The 19,081-nt window shown below is 43.1% G+C and overlaps 1 protein-coding gene across 2 annotated transcripts in view; it reads right to left on the bottom strand.

Annotated features, from left to right (window-relative positions):
- LOC135524380 (S phase cyclin A-associated protein in the endoplasmic reticulum-like) overlaps positions 1-19,081 on the bottom strand; it is a 98,580-nt gene that overhangs the window by 73,849 nt on the left and 5,650 nt on the right. For both annotated transcript variants that reach the window (XM_064951853.1, XM_064951854.1), the window contains exons 5-8: positions 4,272-4,372; positions 3,729-3,845; positions 1,806-1,933; positions 1,375-1,634 (exon numbers count right to left, since the gene is read on the bottom strand). In XM_064951853.1, coding sequence (XP_064807925.1) covers positions 1,375-1,634; positions 1,806-1,933; positions 3,729-3,845; positions 4,272-4,372 — 606 coding nt within the window. The remainder of the gene's footprint in view (positions 1-1,374; positions 1,635-1,805; positions 1,934-3,728; positions 3,846-4,271; positions 4,373-19,081) is intronic.

Raw genomic sequence — 19,081 nt, 5'->3', positions numbered from 1 at the left:
GTCTTCCAGAAAAGCTAGTGCTCTCATGCATGTTTCAGTGTTATTTGCCTCAAAGCGAGCGTAGAAGTAGTTTAGCTCGTGTCACTGGGCAGACCTCGACTGTGCTTGCCTTTGTAGTCTGTAATGGATTGCAAGCCCTGCGACATCCGACAAGCATCAGTGCCGGTGTAGTATGATTTGAGTCCTGCATTGACGCTTTGCCTGTTTGATAGTTCGTCAGAGGGCATAGCAGGATTTCTTATAAACACCTCCCTCTGCAACTGGGGTTAGAGTCCCGCTCCTTGAAAGCAGCAGCTCTGCCCTTTAGCTCAGTGCGAATGTTGCCTGTAATCCATACGAAGCCAATGACTGATGTGGTGTACTCCTCAATGCAATCAGAGGAATCCTGGAACATATTCCAGTCTGCGCTAACAAAACAGTCCTGTAGCTTAGCATCTGCATCATCTGACCACTTTTTTATTGATCGAATCACTGGTGCATCCTGCTTTAAATTTTTGCTTGTAAGCAAGAATCAGGAGGATAGAATTATGGTCAGATTTGCTAATTAGAGGGTGAGGGAGAGCTCTGTACGCATCTCTGTGTGTGGAGTAAAAGTGGTCCAGAGTTTTTTTTCCCTCTGGTTGCACATTTAACATGCTGATAGAAATTTGGTAAGACGGATTTAAGTTTCCTTGCATAAAGTCCCCGACTACTAGGAGCACCGCCTCTGGGTGAGCGGTTTTCCTGTTTGCTTATGGCAAAGTACAGCTCATTCAGTGCGGTCTTATTGCCAGCATCAGTCTGTGGTGGTATGTAGACAGCTACAAAAAATACAGATGAAAACTCTCTAGGTAGATAGTGTGTTCTACAGCTTATCATGAAATACTCTACCTCAGGCAAGCAAAACCTTGAGACTTCCTTAGATATCGTGCACCTATGTATTTTTGTAAATAACAGCTGAAGGAGTAGGATACAACGAGCAACCAACAGGTAGGCTGTTGTTTTATCTGAATGGGGTTGGGGAGAAAGCACAACTTGTGGCCTCAATTAGCCTAGCTAGCTTCTCTATGCTACTACAGTCAAGACAGGCACTGTTTTACAAGATGATAAATAACATTGTGGCTGCTACAAGTTAGCTAGTCTTGGCTGTAACAGAGTTTCCTTGGCATCTCTGTCGCTCTCACTCAGTCTCCTCGCTACACACACAGCCCTTCAAAGCTGCAGCATTAGAGAAGAAGGGTCTGAAAGTGCGCCAGCCTCTCTCCCTCACGCAGCAGTGCTCAGTTTTAAAAACGTAGCTACGTAATTGAAAAAAATACACAAAAAAAACATGTTATCTGACAACAATACATGCCACTATTCGAATAGTAAAATTATTTTAACCCCCATCCCTACCTCCATCATGTGACCCTTCTCAGAGTCTCCTGTCATCTCCTCCAGGGGGTCGGGCTCCTCAGGGATTGGTTGTTCACACTGACCCTCGTCTTTGTCCAGGGGGCAGGGCCTGCCAGGGGGCTGCTGGTTCTCTTTGTTGATATCATCTTTAGGGCTGATGTGGGCCAGCACCGGGCTGACCTTCGCTACGATGGCGGCAGAGCGAGGCCGTGCCGGGCGCCCACGCTGTACTGTCTCCCAGCCCTCAGAGTCCTTCTTACCTGTACACAGTGAAGGACACACACACTCATTAGAAGTGTTGCTCCGCAAACATCAATCATAAGAGGATACACACCCGGAGGGGTTTACATGCACTAATTATAAAAAGACCACGAAACCATGTAAGGATCATATAGTGCAGCCTCTAAATTTCATGCGGGGGCTCTGCTTACCTGGTTTCTCTGCGGGATAGTTGTTGACTTGGCTGGGGACAGAAAGGGACTGGGAGGACTTGACCCGGTCAGCCCAGCTGGGGCCCGTGTGGGACAGACGAGCTACGACCAGTGTGGGTGGAGGACCACTGGAGAGATGAACACAAATCACTCAAAACCAGATGAGCACAATGTCAACATACACAGAAGCATTTCACCACAGAGATCAGTATAAATTATTTGTTTTAATAGACAGCTTCTCCTCTACACAACTGCCGGTCCAACAGTACATTTTAAACCAGTGGTCACCAACCTTTTGAGTCAAGATCACTTTCGCAGTCAAAAAGCAAGCATCGATCCACCACTCAGATTAATTTTTACATGACATTAATGTTACATTCTAGAAAGATGAAAACTCTAAGTTGGATGACCATTCAAAACGATTTTTCCCCGGAGGGAGCTAGTTGTTTTTCTTCCAGTGTTCCCATTTGTCTTGAACGCACTGAAGTTCACAGTTTTTAGTCTCAGCAGAGGGAGGGAGAGAGCAGCAGAGGGTCTGCCTCTCACAGTCCCTGCTCTCTACTTCCTTTCCTCGGGTGAGACTGACCAGAAAGGGAACAGTCTTCCACCTGATGGCGAAACTCAAGTAGCACCGCATCTGCCTCATGCACAAATTTATGTTGTTGCTATGACCAGAGAAAGTGAAATATTCCTCAATATTAAAATACACGACAAGATGCTAATAATAAACATGCAGGGCTATCGATACACCTGGCTACTCATTCATTGCAGCTGCAGCACGAGTGGAAGTAGGGAGAAGCACATATTATGCTTCGTAATAGTGTTGAACAAAAACAGTGTTGACAGTGCTGAATGAAATTGGACATAAACTCACTCATAAAAACTGCAGCGCTTTGGTATATTCTTTGACAGTCTCTCTCCGGTCATGATTTTAAAAGTTATGAAATCTCAGGTAGGCTAGTATCAAACTGTGGCTGGGGTCATGGAAGACATATGCAAGGTGATTTGAGCTATCCGATTGGCCAGCGCAGTATGTGCACAGATCTCCCGGTCCTCTTTTCAAACAAATTAAGTGCTTCAAAATGGCAACACTTTGCTTAAGGTGCACAGGGCCTCTGAATCAAGTGCACCTACTGTACCGCCAACAGAGCAACACAAATAACGATAAATAAATAGACTAGGAAGGCATTGAAGATCGACCAGTTGGTGACCACTGTTCTAAATAATGGCTGTGATGTCACTGACTACTCTCGCAAGAATAATATAGGTGACCATAAGGTGAACAGGCCATCTGCCTCACCCAGGCTGGTGTCAGACCCAGGCTTTCCTCCCTACACGCTCAGGGTCTACAAACCTCCCTAATGATCAATACCCATTTCCTGGAGCATCCGATTACAGGGCACCGCACATATTGAACCGATGCTTCAGCAGTCTTTAACCACACTTTTATCTATACCTCCCACTGTTTCTGTGGCGTGGCTAGTGAGACTTGACAAATTACATTAAACAAATGCCTCAACATCAGCAATCAATCCCCTTACCAGCAGATCACAGAGCAGCCACTACCAACCCAGACCAGTTGGCACATCATATTGCACATTGATTTACTAATTAGAAGTTTCTAATGCTATTTTCTATCAAATTAGCATTGCTGTTCCCTTTACTCCAACTGTGAACATGTAATGATGGCTGACTGTATTACACAGAATATAGCTGAGAGGAAACAGAGGACATGCTGCTGCCCAGAATGTGCTGATGGGGAGTAAAGTGAGGAGGGATTCTGATGACTGCCGTATAATGGTGTGTGTTCATAATGACTGGCAGTCATTACATGAATATGATGGTAAGCACTTTGAGTTCAAATCAGAAACAGTGGAGATCAGGGCTGTCAACCAAACCAGAAAAGAGTTGGAGAAATCTTACCCAAAGTTTAAGGCGCGGCGAGAACTAGGTGAGTGGACAATCCTGTCAGATGAGGGGCTGGGCATCACATGACGACCTGGGGACATCTTACGCACTTCCCAAGCCAAAGACGTGGGTCTGGATTCAGAGAGGACAAATTAAATCAAAATATATAGAAAATTGTAATATACTGTAGTACCATAGGGGGAGATTTGTATCTCACTTTAGATAAAAAACAATTCAACTTATGGGAACACAGAAACATACACAAAAGTTGCAGGTTGACTGACCGATTAACAGCCGACTTTAAATGTACAACTTGGGAGGCAACTTAAAAGCTTGGATTTTTATACCCATTTAAATGGTGTTGTGGTCATTGTTTTAAAGAGGAGCCAATAAACGGGTGGATCACCTTGAATTACAGCCAAGGCAAGCCTATTGATTGATCTAGTGTGTTTGAGACTCAAAGCCAGGGTGCAGAGATGGCACTTAGAGGGTCCACTCAGGGAGCGAGCGCGCGAGCCAGAGAGAGAAAAGAAGAGAGCCAAGGCATAGATAGATCACCTGTTCTGGGCATCTGTTTTCTCCAACTTCTCCTGCAGCTGGATCCAGTCAATCAGAGCTTTAAAGTCCCGCACATAGTTGTCCAACATCATCAGCACCTCCTGAAATAAAGACATGTCTTTCAGACACAGACAGGGGGACATTTCAGTGCCATCATCCACATATCGGGTAGGCAGGTAGCCTAGTGGTTAGAGCGTTGGGCCAGCAACTGAAAGGGTGCTGGATTGAATCCCCGAGCTGACAAGATAAAAAATGTTGCTCTGAACAAGGCAGTTAACCCACTGTTCCCTGGTAGGTCATCATTGTAAATAAGAATTTGTTCTTAACTGACTTGCCTAGTTAAATAAAACAAATGCAAACATATCAGGACAATGAGAAACTACTTGGTCAATGGTCGTTGCTCAATATGCGATAATGTGACTAGAAAACAATTTATACAACAGCCAACTTTCTGGGACATAGACATGTCTTATATGGGCAAGAAATCTTAAATTCTTGTTAATCTAACTGCAGTGTCGAATTTACAATACCTATTACAGAACAAAATACTCTACTAATGTTTGAGGATAGTGCACAACAACTAAACACTTATCACGACAACTGATTTGATACACTCACCACTGAAAGTAAATAATGTACTTACATTCAGTAATATTGTTCTGATTTGTCATCCTGAGGGTCCCAGAGATAAAATGTAGCATAGTTTCGTTTGATAAAATCTATTTTTTCATTCAAAATGTAGGGAACTGGGTTCTACAGTTTGACCCCACGGCTGTCTCTGACATTGCTGGAGTGTGTAATTATTTGTATTACTATAGCATTTTTGTATGTTCTCTATAGTTATATACTTGAAAATGTATAAATTGACCAATTTGGCACATTTGGGAAAACTCCTGGCAGACTTGATGAAAAATATTGTGCAGTGAGGTAATTCTTCACTGTAGCAGTCTGAAGCTTAGCACACACACTGCTGCCATCTTGTGGACAAAATCGAAATTACACCTAGAATCCTCTCTCTTGCATTCAGCAGATAATGTATTTAAATAGAAAATGCATGTTCTTTGGTTTATATTATCTTTTACCAGATCTAATGTGTTACATTCTCCTACATTCATTTCACATTTCCACAAACTTCAAAGTCTTTCCTTTCAAATGGTATCAAGACTATGCATATCCTTGCTTCAGGTCCTGAGCTACATGCAGTTAGATGGGTGTCATTTTAGGCCGAAAGAAAGAAAGAAAGAAAAGAAAGAAAGAAAGAAAGAAAGAAAGAAAGAAAGAAAGAAAGAAAGAAAGAAAGAAAGAAAGAAAGAAAGAAAGAAAGAAAGAAAGAAAGAAAGAAAGAAAGAAAGAAAGAAAGAAAGAAAGAAAGAAAGAAAGAAAGAAAGAAAGAAAGAAAGAAAGAAAGAAAGAAAGAAAGAAAGAAAAGAAAGAAAGAAAGAAAAAGAAAGAAAGAAAGAAAGAAAGAAAGAAAGAAAGAAAGAAAGAAAGAAAAAGAAAGAAAGAAAGAAAGAAAGAAAGAAAGAAAGAAAGAAAGAAAGAAAGAAAGAAAGAAAGAAAGAAAGAAAGAAAGAAAGAAAGAAAGAAAGAAAGAAAGAAAGAAAGAAAGAAAGAAAGAAAGAAAGAAAGAAAGAAAGAAAGAAAGAAAGAAAGAAAGAAAGAAAGAAAGAAAGAAAGAAAGAAAGAAAGAAAGAAAGAAAGAAAGAAAGAAAGAAAGAAAGAAAGAAAGAAAAGAAAGAAAGAAAAGAAAGAAAAGAAAGAAAAGAAAGAAAAGAAAGAAAGAAATATATCACTTTGGAAGCTAAGCCCCCCCCCCCCCCCCCCCGCCTGTACCTCTATAAAACAGAGAGGGATGGTTATCTGGGCCAGGCCCAGTGAGTGGAGCTCATCTCACCTGCACACACACAGGTAGGAGGCCCGCTATTCAGCCCAGAACAAGGGAGGACAAAAGGAGCTCAGTAAAATACTTCTCCCTGCCCCACTGATCCACCACAAGAGGTGGGGCTGAAATTACCAATGACATTACTAGAGGGGCCAAGACAAATTGAATTGGCTTGTAATCATTTCTTGCTACTGGCACAGGAAGAGTCTGGTGACGCCACCTCATTGTCCATCTGATACCTAATCTCAGAGTTTAGGAGTTAGAACTCTACCCACTGTTCATTTCCCAGCCTCTGTGAAGGTAGCTATCGAAATACAAAATCTTATAGCAGTCAAACTGGTAGGCTACATAATGAGTCACATTTCTTTAAATTATTATAGGTCATCTGACAGGGTCAGTTGTGAAGACTAGAGGCTGTCCCCTCAGCCCAACACAAAGCTCTAGTGAAACAGAGGGGGCATCCTAGGATGGGAAGACTAGACCGGATTCTACACTAACATTTTTACATTGATTTTGATAGACTTAAATAATAATAAATAACAAGTGCAACATTATTTATTGCAGTTTTTAAAGTGCCATGTGTTCTTTTCTGAAAAATCCTCTAGGAGGTCAGTTTTTGAAAAAAGTATACTTCATACCAAAAGGACACCACAGTAACAGGATTTTGCTCTCAAAAATGTAACTTTTTAATAGAACATCCAATTGTGTTGTTTTTCTAAGTCCACAACAATGCTTAAACCACATCAGGGGACCATTTGAAGTCTTTCAAAAATATGAGAAATGTTGCATTTTTTTGTGTGCGTAGTTAGTTACCCTTCAATTCTGTTGTGCACAAGCCAGTCAGTTGTTTGGCTAGCTGTGTTTCTGTAGGGCACTTGTGATGGAGTTTTCAAAACAAATTGCCACAGGATTGATGCAAATAATCATGATTCTGCCAGGTAAGCATAGACTACTTTGTAGTTAGTTATCTTTTAAAATTGCCTTTCTGTCTACTAGAAAATGGTTACTCTATCATTAGCATGCTAACCGCTATACAACGTTGTAGACATATAGACATATACACTGGTCCAGTGCCAACAGAAAGCTATTCGCCGGAATGAAAAATATACTGTCCTGGGTCAAGATCTGACAGGAAAACAAAAGAGGCTGCATCATTTCAATAGTTGGTGATTCTATCTTTCATTTGCCGTCTGAGCAAGTAACCTATATCTGGTTAATACAGACATTGGAAAATCAAAGTCAAGGCCTTTTTCAAGTACTGAATTCAAATTTTCAGGGACTGTTTGCATTAATGTATACATTACCACTTTTTAATAGGCCTACCCAATTGCATTATGCATTGACATTCACATTTTTATATTCTAAAATATGTCAGAATAATGTGGCCATTGCCTGACTAACTAGACAGCATGCGAGACAAAAACACTAATGAAATCTGTCCATGTGGTAGCTAGTCAGTCTCACCATTTGAGATGTTCAAGAGTTAGTGGTTACTGTATCATGTTTCAAAAAAGAGAAAGTGACCAAAAAGAGGTTTCCTATGCAATGAAACTCTTTACAAGGAAAATCAAGTTGAACAACATTTGTCTTGCTCACAGTGTCTCCTGACTCCTGCTGTCTCAGCCTCAAGTATTTATGCTGCAGTAGTTTGTGTGTCAGGGGGCTAGGGTCAGTTTGTTATATCTGGAGTACTTTTCCTGTCTTATCCAGTGTCCTGTGTGAATTTAACTAATATATATATATATATATATATATATATATATATACACAGTGCCTTGCGAAAGTATTCAGCCCCCTTGAACTTTGTGACCTTTTGCCACATTTCAGGCTTCAAACATAAAGATATAAAACTGTATTTTTTTTGTGAAGAATCAACAACAAGTGGGACACAATCATGAAGTGGAACGACATTTATTGGATATTTCAAACTTTTTTAACAAATCAAAACCTGAAAAATTGGGCGAGCAAAATTATTCAGCCCCCTTAAGTTAATACTTTGTAGCGCCACCTTTTGCTGCGATTATAGCTGTAAGTCGCTTGGGGTATGTCTCTATCAGTTTTGCACATCGAGAGACTGAATTTTTTCCCCATTCCTCCTTGCAAAACAGCTCGAGCTCAGTGAGGTTGGATTGAGAGCATTTGTGAACAGCATTTTTCAATTCTTTCCACAGATTCTCGATTGGATTCAGGTCTGGACTTTGACTTGGCCATTCTAACACCTGGATATGTTTATTTTTGAACCATTCCATTGTATATATTGCTTTATGTTTTGGATCATTGTCTTGTTGGAAGACAAATCTCCGTCCCAGTCTCAGGTCTTTTGCAGACTCCATCAGGTTTTCTTCCAGAATGGTCCTGTATTTGGCTCCATCCATCTTCCCATCAATTTTAACCATCTTCCCTGTCCCTGCTGAAGAAAAGCAGGCCCAAACCATGATGCTGCCCCCACCATGTTTGACAGTGGGTATGGTGTGTTCAGGGTGATGAGGCTGTGTTGCTTTTACGCCAAACATAACGTTTTGCATTGTTGCCAAAAAGTTCAATTTTGGTTTCATCTGACCAGAGCACCTTCTTCCACATGTTTGGTGTGTCTCCCAGGTGGCTGGTGGCAAACTTTAAACAACACTTTTTATGGATATCTTTAAGAAATGGCTTTCTTCTTGCCACTCTCCCATAAAGGCCAGATTTGTGCAATATACGACTGACTGTTGTCCTATGGACAGAGTCTCCCACCTCAGCTGTAGATCTCTGCAGTTCATCCAGAGTGATCATGGGCCTCTTGGCTGCATCTCTGATCAGTCTTCTCCTTGTATGAGCTGAAAGTTTAGAGGGACGGCCAGGTCTTGGTAGATTTGCAGTGGTCTGATACTCCTTCCATTTCAATATTATCGCTTGCACAGTGCTCCTTGGGATGTTTAAAGCTTGGGAAATCTTTTTGTATCCAAATCTGGCTTTAAACTTCTTCACAACAGTATCTCGGACCTGCGTGGTGTGTTCCTTGTTCTTCATGATGCTCTCTGCGCTTTTAACGGACCTCTGAGACTATCACAGTGCAGGTGCATTTATACGGAGACTTGATTACACACAGGTGAATTGTATTTATCATCATTAGTCATTTAGGTCAACATTGGATCATTCAGAGATCCTCACTGAACGTCTGGAGAGAGTTTGCTGCACTGAAAGTAAAGGGGCTGAATAATTTTTCACGCCCAATTCAGTTTTTGATTTGTTAAAAAAGTTTGAAATATCCAATAAATGTCGTTCCACTTCATGATTGTGTCCCACTTGTTGTTGATTCTTCACAAAAAAATACAGTTTTATATCTTTATGTTTGAAGCCTGAAATGTGGCAAAAGGTCGCAAAGTTCAAGGGGGCCGAATACTTTCGCAAGGCACTGTATATTTTTATATATATATAGAGAGGAACCAGGCTATGAGGGGTGGCCAGTCCTCTTCTGGCTATGCCGGGTGGAGATTATAACATGGTCAAGATGTTCAAATGTTCATAAATGATCAGCATGGTCAAATAATAATATAAATATATCGGAGAAGTAGAACATCTAATTTGGCTACCATAACTTCAATTAATTTTCAAGGACCAAAGAGCCTAGAGGAAATGTCAGATTTTCAAGGCAGGCTATTCCATGATGAATTGCACATCGCAAATATTCAACCAAGACTTTTGAAATAGCAGGGGCCAATCAATATGAACCTTCCCTTCAGAGTGTGGTTAAAATGTACGCACAGCCATGACGATGCTTATACATAATGCCAACTGCTGGAATAAGGGAACTGCTTGTCAAGCGTAGCCTACTGAGTAAGGAAAATACATGCTGAAAATTTGTGAAATTGTGAAAGAGTAATAATTCAATCATTCTTCGATTTCATTGCATTTCCATTCTGAATTCATGCAACATACAGTATCTTGACAGGCTAGATCATATCATTTGACCGCATTTGTTACGGGAAAACGAGTGAGAGATGGCTGATCTTGTTCTGTTGGAAGATTTGGCACATGCTGCACTTAGCAGACAGCGCATTTTAGAGACAGGTGGGACTTTTTTGCATTATCATATATAGTTTTCCAAAACCAATGTAACAGGATTTTTGCAATGATTTAAAACCTATTTTAGAAAGGCAAACTACTAATGCCATTCCGGTGCACATCCAAGTGCTACCCACCCTCCGGTATTTGGCAACGGGCACGTCTCAGCGGGAGCTTGCCGATCGGCATCTCACAACCACCAATGAGCTGATGTTTCAAGTCAAAGTTTATTTGTCACGTGCGCCATATACAACAGGCCTTACAGTGAAATGCTTACTTACAGGCTCTAACCAATAGTGAAAAAAGGGTATTAAGTGAACAATAGGTAGGTAAAGAAATAAAACAGTAAAAAGACAGCCTATATACAGTAGCGAGGCTATAAAAGTAGCGAGGTTACATACAGACATCGGTTAGTCAGGCTGATTGAGGTACTATGTAGATACGGTTAAAGTGACTATGCATATATGATAAACAGAGAGTCGCAGTAGGGTAAAAGAGGAGTTGGCGGGTGGTGGGACACAATACAGATCGCCCGGTTAGCCAATGTGCAAGAGCACTGGTTGGTTGGCCAAATTGAGGTAGTATGTACATCAATGTATAGTTAAAGTGACTATGTATATACAGTGGGACAAAAAAGTATTTAGTCAGCCACCAATTGCGCAAGTTCTCCCACTTAAAAAGATGAGGCCTGTAATTTTCATCATAGGTACACTTCAACTTTGACAGACAAAATTAGAAAAAGAAAATCCAGAAAATCACATTGTAGGATTTTTAATTAATTTATTTGCAAATTATGGTGGAAAATAAGTATTTGGTCACCTACAAACAATCAAGATTTCTGGCTCTCACAGACCTGCAACTTCTTATTTAAGAGGCTCCTCTGTCCTCCACTCGTTACCTGTATTAATGGCACATGTTTGAACTTGTTATCAGTATAAAATACACCTGTCCACAACCTAGAGAGAACAGTCTATGACTGGGGGTGGCTGGGGTCCATGGCAATTTTTAGGGCCTTCCTCTGACACCGCCTGGTGTAGAGGTCCTGGATGGCAGGCAGCTTAGCCCCAGTGATGTACTGGGCCGTACGCACTACCCTCTGTAGTGCCTTGCAGTCAGAGGTTGAGCAATTGCCGTAGCAGGCAGTGATGCAACCAGTCAGGATGCTCTTGATGTTGCAGCTGTAGAACATTTTGAGGATCTCAGGACCCATGCCAAATCTTTTTAGTTTCCTGAGGGGGAATAGGCTTTGTCGTGCCCTCTTCACGACTGTCTTGGTGTGTTTGGACCATTCTAGTTTGTTGTTGATGTGGACACCAAGGAACTTGAAGCTCTCAACCTGTTCCACTACAGCCCCGTCAATGAGAATGGGGGCGGGCTCCGACCTCCTTTTCCTGTAGTTACAGATCATATAAGGAAATCAGTCAAATGAAATAAATGCATTAGGCCCTAATCTATTGATTTCATATGACTGGGAATACAGATATGCATCTGTTGGTCACAGACCCCTTAAAAGAGGTAGGGCCATGGATAAAAATAAACATATTTCAAAAATCACTATCTGGTGTGAGTGACCACCATTTGCTTCACATAGCGTTAAATCAGACTGTTGATTGTGGAATGCTGTCCTACTCAATGTCTGTGCAAAGTTGCTGGATATTGGCGGGAACTAGAACGTGCTGTTGTACATGTCGACTCAGAGCATGCTTAATGGGTCACATGTCAGTTGAGTATGCAGGCCATGGAAGAACTGGGAGTGTTTCAGCATCCAGGAATTGTGTACAGATCCTTGCGACATGGAGCCGTGCATTATCATGCTAAAACATGAGGTGATGCCAGCAGATGAACGGCACAACAATGGGCCTCAGGATCTCGTCACGGTATCCAGTGCCTTCAAACTGTCATCTATAAAAACGCAATTGTGTTTGTTGTCTGTAGTTCATGCCTTGCCATACCATAACCCCACCGCCACCATGGGCACTCTGTTCACAGCATTGACATCAGCAAAACGCTCATCCACACAACGCCCGGAACAGTTGAAACCGGGATTCATCCGTGAAGAGCACACTTCTCCAGCATGCCATTGGCCATCGAAGGTGAACATTTTCCCACTGAAGTCAGTTATGACACCAAACTGCAGTCAGGTCAAGACCCTGGTGAGGACACAGAACACCCAGATGAGCTTCCCTGAGACTGTTTGACAGTTTGTGCAGAAATGATTTGGTTTTGCAAACACACAGTTTCAGGTGGCTGGTCTCAGATGATCCCTCAGGTGAAGAAACCGGATGTGGAAGTCCTGGACTGGAGCGGTTACATGTAGTCTGTGGTTCTGAAGCCGATTGGACATACTTGCCAATATCTCAAAAACGACAGTAGAGAAATGAAACTGTCATCTGCTCTGGTGGACATTCCTGCAGTCAGCATTCCAATTGCACATTCCCTCAACTTGAAACATCTGTGGCATTGTGTTGTGTGACAAAACTTTACATTTTAGAGTGGCCTTTTATTGTCCTCAGCACAAGGTGCACCTGTGTAATGATCATGCTGTTTCATCACCTTCTTGAGATGCTACACCTGTCAGGTGGATGGATTATCTTGGCAAAGGAGAAATGCTCACTAACAGGGTTGTAAACTAATTTGTGCATAATATGAGAGAAATAAGCTTTTTGTGCATACGGAACATTCATGAGCCTTTGATTTTAGCTCATGAAACATGGGACCAACACTTTACATGTTGCATTTATATTTTTGTTCAGTGTATAGCATTATTACCCTATTTTTTTTCACAGGCCCAAGTGGGCCACTAACGGTTATGATGGACTGGCCCAGAGGGTTTCCAAAACCTCCCCTATAGGCTATGTCGAGCCCTGACACACACAGACAGGGGCATTCCATTGCTGTTGTTGCCTCTTCCCGATTTTTGGTCAATTGCACATTACTGTTTGAATAAAAAATAAAAAAATAGTGAACCAAAAACTATGTAACCTAGTAAACAGTGAACAATTAAAAATGTGACTGTTTGGTTGCAGTATCGAACCCTGCTAGAGCCTGTCTGTTGCCTGCTCAGAAATCAGCCCAGGCAGAGCTCGAGTGAAACAGACGTTGGTGATTGATGGGGAGTATGGAGGGAGTGGTAATTGAGACTAAAGCTTCACAGTGCTTTTAGTTAATAGACAAGTCAGGCCAGTGAAAGATGTGTCCTGCAGCAGGCCTGCTGATTAGTTAGTTAACAGCCTCAGCCAGGCCCTCCGCTGCTGCCGACTTCATTTGATTTTGAAGGGACCACAGCTGAAAGGAGGCAAAAAAACTACATTCATGACAAACTAAAAACACTTACCCACAAATACTACTCACCTAAATATAAATACTTAAGATTTCCCGAGGACTGCATAAAGATCTAAACCCACTAGAGGTCAAATGAAGCCTGGTGAGCAGTAAAAAGGTGGTCATTCTGGTAACAATTCAATTAAAACGTTTAGATGAGTGAAAGCCAATTCAATTTCACTTTTAGTTTCTAACAATATATTGTGTGCCAATTATGTCTGTTTTTGCCTTGAAGTTTCTCCAATGTCATACTTTATGATGCAGTAGATGCCTTCTACAGTAGCTCTCCGTTCAAGAGAACTCAGAGCCTCCTCCCCTGCACGGTAGTGTAGTATGATGTGTCATAAATCAGGGACCGGACGGAACAAATGGTTGATAAGAACCAATTAGACCTGGGGGATGTGGTTTCAAGAGATGTGAACATTACTAATATACAAGCATGAATCAGATTGCGGCAGGCTCTACTGGCTGGGGGGAAACACAAAATATGAACCAGTGTTGATGAAAGGGCTGAATGGTCTCTGTTGGTCTGTTAGTCTCATTCAAAAAACACAAGCACACTATTGAAATCTCCTCACAGTTCTTAACACTCCCTGCAGAAATGTAAAAATGTCTCTTTAAACTAAAGATATCTGGGCTGAGTCTCAATCCAGCACATCCAACAATGTCGCCCTTCCGCATCTGCAGTGGTAGGTGACAGAGCTTCAGCTGTGTTTGTCAGACTTTGAGACATCCCGAAAATCTGTCATCTCACAAAAATGGTTTGGCCTACATACTATTACCCCTATATGGAAGATGAGACTCTCACGAACATGTCGGTTGTTTTGCTCTAAGAACCCCACAAGAGTCACAAGACTCATATGAAGTCAGTACAGCCGATCTGCCAACTTCTGTCTGTAGCATTAGAACAGTTTGGGCTACAAACTAATATGACCCGATTATGGAAAGGCGAGTCTCTCACGAACACTTACATGTTGGACGCCCACAAGCCTCACTAGACTTGTCTGAAGGTACCCCAGTGCATGTTTAAAAATGAATGGAAGTATACGGTGCATTCGGAAAGTATTATTTACCTAAGTATTCAAAACCTTTGCTATGAGACTCAAAGTTGAGCTCAGGTCAAATCAAATTTTATTTGTCACATACACATGGTTAGCAGATGTTAATGCAAGTGTAGCGAAATGCTTGTGCTTCCAGTTCCGACAATGCAGTAATAACCAACAAGTAATCTAACTAACAATTCCTAAACTAATATCTTATACACAATGTAAGGGGATAAAAAATATGTACATAAAGATATGAATGAGTGATGGTGCAGAGCAGCATAGGCAAGATACAGTAGATGGTATCGAGTACAGTATATACATATGAGATGAGTATGTAAACAAAGTGGCATAGTTAAAGTGGCTAGTGATACATGTATTACATAAGGATGCAGTAGATGATAGAGTACAGTGTATACGTATACATATGAGATGAATAATGTAGGGTATGTAAACATTATATTAGGTAGCATTGTTTAAAGTGGCTAGTGATATATTTCACATCCTTTCCCATCAATTCCCATTATTGAAGTGGCTGGAGTTGAGTCAGTGTGTTGGCAGCAGCCACTCAATGTTAGTGGTTGCTGTTTAACAGTCTGATGGCCTTGAGATAGAAGCTGTTTTTCAGTTTCTCGGTCCCAGCTTTGATGCACCTGTACTGACCTCGCCTTCTGGATGATAGCGGGGTGAACAGGCAGTGGCTCGGGTGGGTGTTGTCCTTGATGATCTTTATGGCCTTCCTGTAACATCGGGTGGTGTAGGTGTCCTGGAGGGCAGGTAGTTTGCCCCCAGTGATACGTTGTGCAGACCTCACTACCCTCTGGAGAGCCTTACGGTTGTGGGCGGAGCAGTTGCCGTACCAGGCGGTGATACAGCCCGCCAGGATGCTCTCGATTGTGCATCTGTAGAAGTTTGTGAGTGTTTTTGGTGACAAGCCGAATTTCTTCAGCCTCCTGAGGTTGAAGAGGCGCTGCTGCGCCTTCTTCACGATGCTGTCTGTGTGAGTGGACCAATGTAGTTTGTCTGTGATGTGTATGCCGAGGAACTTAAAACTTACTACCCTCTCCACTACTGTTCCATCGATGTGGATAGGGGGGTGTTCCCTCTGCTGTTTCCTGAAGTCCACAATCATCTCCTTAGTTTTGTTGACGTTGAGTGTGAGGTTATTGTCCTGACACCACACTCCGAGGGCCCTCACCTCCTCCCTGTAGGCCGTCTCGTCGTTGTTGGTAATCAAGCCTACCACTGTTGTGTCGTCCGCAAACTTGATGATTGAGTTGGAGGCGTGCGTTGCCGCGCAGTCGTGGATGAACAGGGAGTACAGGAGAGGGCTCAGAACGCACCCTTGTGGGGCCCCAGTGTTGAGGATCAGCGGGGTGGAGATGTTGTTGCCTACCCTCACCACCTGGGGGCGGCCCGTCAGGAAGTCCAGTACCCAGTTGCACAGGGCGGGGTCGAGACCCAGGGTCTCGAGCTTGATGACGAGCTTGGAGGGTACTATGGTGTTAAATGCCGAGCTGTAGTCGATGAACAGCATTCTCACATAGGTATTCCTCTTGTCCAGATGGGTTAGGGCAGTGTGCAGTGTGGTTGAGATTGCGTCGTCTGTGGACCTATTTGGGCGGTAAGCAAATTGGAGTGGGTCTAGGGTGTCAGGTAGGGTGGAGGTGATATGGTCCTTGACTAGTCTCTCAAAGCACTTCATGATGACGGCAGTGAGTGCTACGGGGCGGTAGTCGTTTAGCTCAGTTACCTTAGCTTTCTTGGGAACAGGAACAATGGTGGCCCTCTTGATGCATGTGGGAACAGCAGACTGGTATAGGGATTGATTGAATATGTCCGTAAACACACCAGCCAGCTGGTCTACGCATGCTCTGAGGCCGCGGCTGGGGATGCCGTCTGGGCCTGCAGCCTTGCGAGGGTTAACACGTTTAAATGTTTTACTCACCTCGGCTGCAGTGAAGGAGAGACCGCATGTTTCCGTTGCAGGCCGTGTCAGTGGCACTGTATTGTCCTCAAAGTGGGCAAAAAAGTTATTTAGTCTGCCTGGGAGCAAGACATCCTGGTCCGTGACTGAGCTGGAATTCATCTTGTAGTCTGTGATTGACTGTAGACCCTGCCACATACCTCTTGTGTCTGAGCCGTTGAATTGAGATTCTACTTTGTCTCTATACTGACGCTTAGCTTGTTTGATAGCCTTACGGAGGGAATAGCTGCACTGTTTGTATTCGGTCATGTTACCAGTCACCTTGCTCTGATTAAAAGCAGTGGTTCGCGCTTTCAGTTTCACGCGAATGCTGCTGACTCAAAGTTGAGCTCAGGTGCATCCTATTGTCCATTGATCCTTCTTGAGATGTTTCTACAACTTGGAGTCCACCTGCGGTAAATTCAATTGATTGGACATGATTTGGAAAGGCACACACCTGTCTATATAAGGACGCAGTTGACAGTGCATGTCAGAGCAAAATCCAAGCAATGAGGTTGCAGGAATTGTCCGTAGAGCTCCGAGACATCATTGTGTCGAGTCACAGATCTGGGGTAGTCTACCAACACATTTCTGCAGCATTAAAGCTCCACAAGAACACAGTGACTTCCATTATTCTTAAGTTGAAGAAGTTTGAACTGGCCACCCGGCCAAACTGAGCAATTGGGGGAGAGGGGCCTTGGTCAGTGAGGTGACTAAGAACCTGATGGTCACTCTGACAGAGCGCCAGAGTTCTTCTGTGGAAATGGGAGAACCTTCCAGAAGCACAACCATCTCTGCAGCCCTCCACCAATCTGGCCTTTATGGTAGAGTGGCTAGATGGAAACCAGTTGTACAACTGAAATCTGTCTTCTGCATTTAACCTAACCCCACTGAATCAGAGAGGTGCGGACTGCTGCCTTAATCGACATCCATGTCTTCGGCGCCCGGTGAACAGTGGGTTTAACTGCCTTGCTCAGGGGCAGGACGAAAGACAGCCCACTCGGAGTTTGCCAAAGGGCACCTATAGGACTCTGAGAAACATGAGAAACAAGATTCTCAGGTCTGATGAAAACAAGATTGAACTCTTTGGCCTGAATGCCAAGTGTCACATCTAGAGAAAACCTGGCACCATCCCTAAGGTGAAGCATGGTGGTGGCAGCATCATGCTGTGGGGATGTGTTTCAGCAGCAGGGACTGGGAGACTAGTCAGGATCAAGGGAAAGATGAAAGGAGCAAAGTACAGAGAGATCCTTGATGAAAACCTGCTCCAGGAACGACCTCAGACTGGGGTGAAGGTTCACCTTCCAACAGGACAACGACCCTAAGCACACAGCCAAGACAACACAGAAGTGGTTTCGGGACAAGTCTCTGAATGTCCTTGAGTGGCCCAGGCAGAGCCCGGACTTGAACTCGATCAAACATCTCTGGAGAGACCTGAAAAACTCCCCAAATACAGGCGTGCCAAACTTGTAGCATCATACCCCAAGAGTCGAGACTCTAATCGCTGCCAAAAGGTGCTTCAACAAAGTACTGAGCAAAAGGTCTGAATACTTATGTAAATGTGATATTTAATTTGTGGGAAAAGTCAAGGGGTCTGAATACTTCCCGAATGCACTCTATATGGAAGTAGTTTAGTGCCTAAAATAAGAGGTTAAATACATTTAAAGAAATTGTTTCTTATATCTCACTTTAAAACAAACTCTTTTTTGTCACGCCTTTAATTTAAATGTTTTATAAATTTGTTTTGAGGGGTCCTAAAATTCAAATCAAATAGCAAAATAATCCTTTGTATGACCATTTTAAAACAAATCCATATGTTAGATTAGAAAACCCCTCCCCCCGGTTTAGAATCAAAACTAATCTATAGGTTTGAGTACAAAGTGATGCCAGGCCAGAGATGCGTGTCTGTGGGTGGCAGAGCGCAGAGGGGTGGTTTATGTTTGAGTGAAAGAGCAAAGTGCAGATTTACACTGCTCCAGGGGATTGTGGCCGGGTGGAATCAGAGCACTCTGCTTCTCCTCCAGCTAATTCTATCATTTATCAGAGTCAGTCAGTCCATTAGGGCCAGGCTGAGGCTGGCTGGGTGGGACTGACGGGGACAGGGGGTATATGAGCCCAGCTCATTAGACTTCACTGGGGTGGGAACACACAACAGCCAGACTACATCTCACACAGCCTCACTGTCAGCATGGAGACCACAGGCAGGGGCAGTGTGTTCCAGCACTGACCACACGCGGTCACCACAACCATGCTCAGCATAATGCTGCATGGCAGACTGATCAATACAGCAGAGGAGTGTATACCAAGAACAACATGGCAGGCCAGCCCTGAAGTAGGATTATACCACAGGCTCTGCCTAGTAAACAAAAGCATTACTGTGTATTATCAAAATCACAATATACTTAGTGTGCCATCAGTAGCGGAATACATAGAAATTCACATTCATAGTTGGCCTAAACAGGGACTCAAGCATCGTTCCACTTAGTAGGCCGGCCGGCCCCCATTCCAAGCCCACTAGCACAGCCATTACACCACATAGCACACACCCACATTG

This window comes from Oncorhynchus masou, chromosome 31 (assembly GCF_036934945.1).
Source record: "Oncorhynchus masou masou isolate Uvic2021 chromosome 31, UVic_Omas_1.1, whole genome shotgun sequence".
Lineage (NCBI taxonomy): Eukaryota > Metazoa > Chordata > Actinopteri > Salmoniformes > Salmonidae > Oncorhynchus > Oncorhynchus masou.
This window is presented reverse-complemented; position numbering and strand designations above follow the sequence as displayed.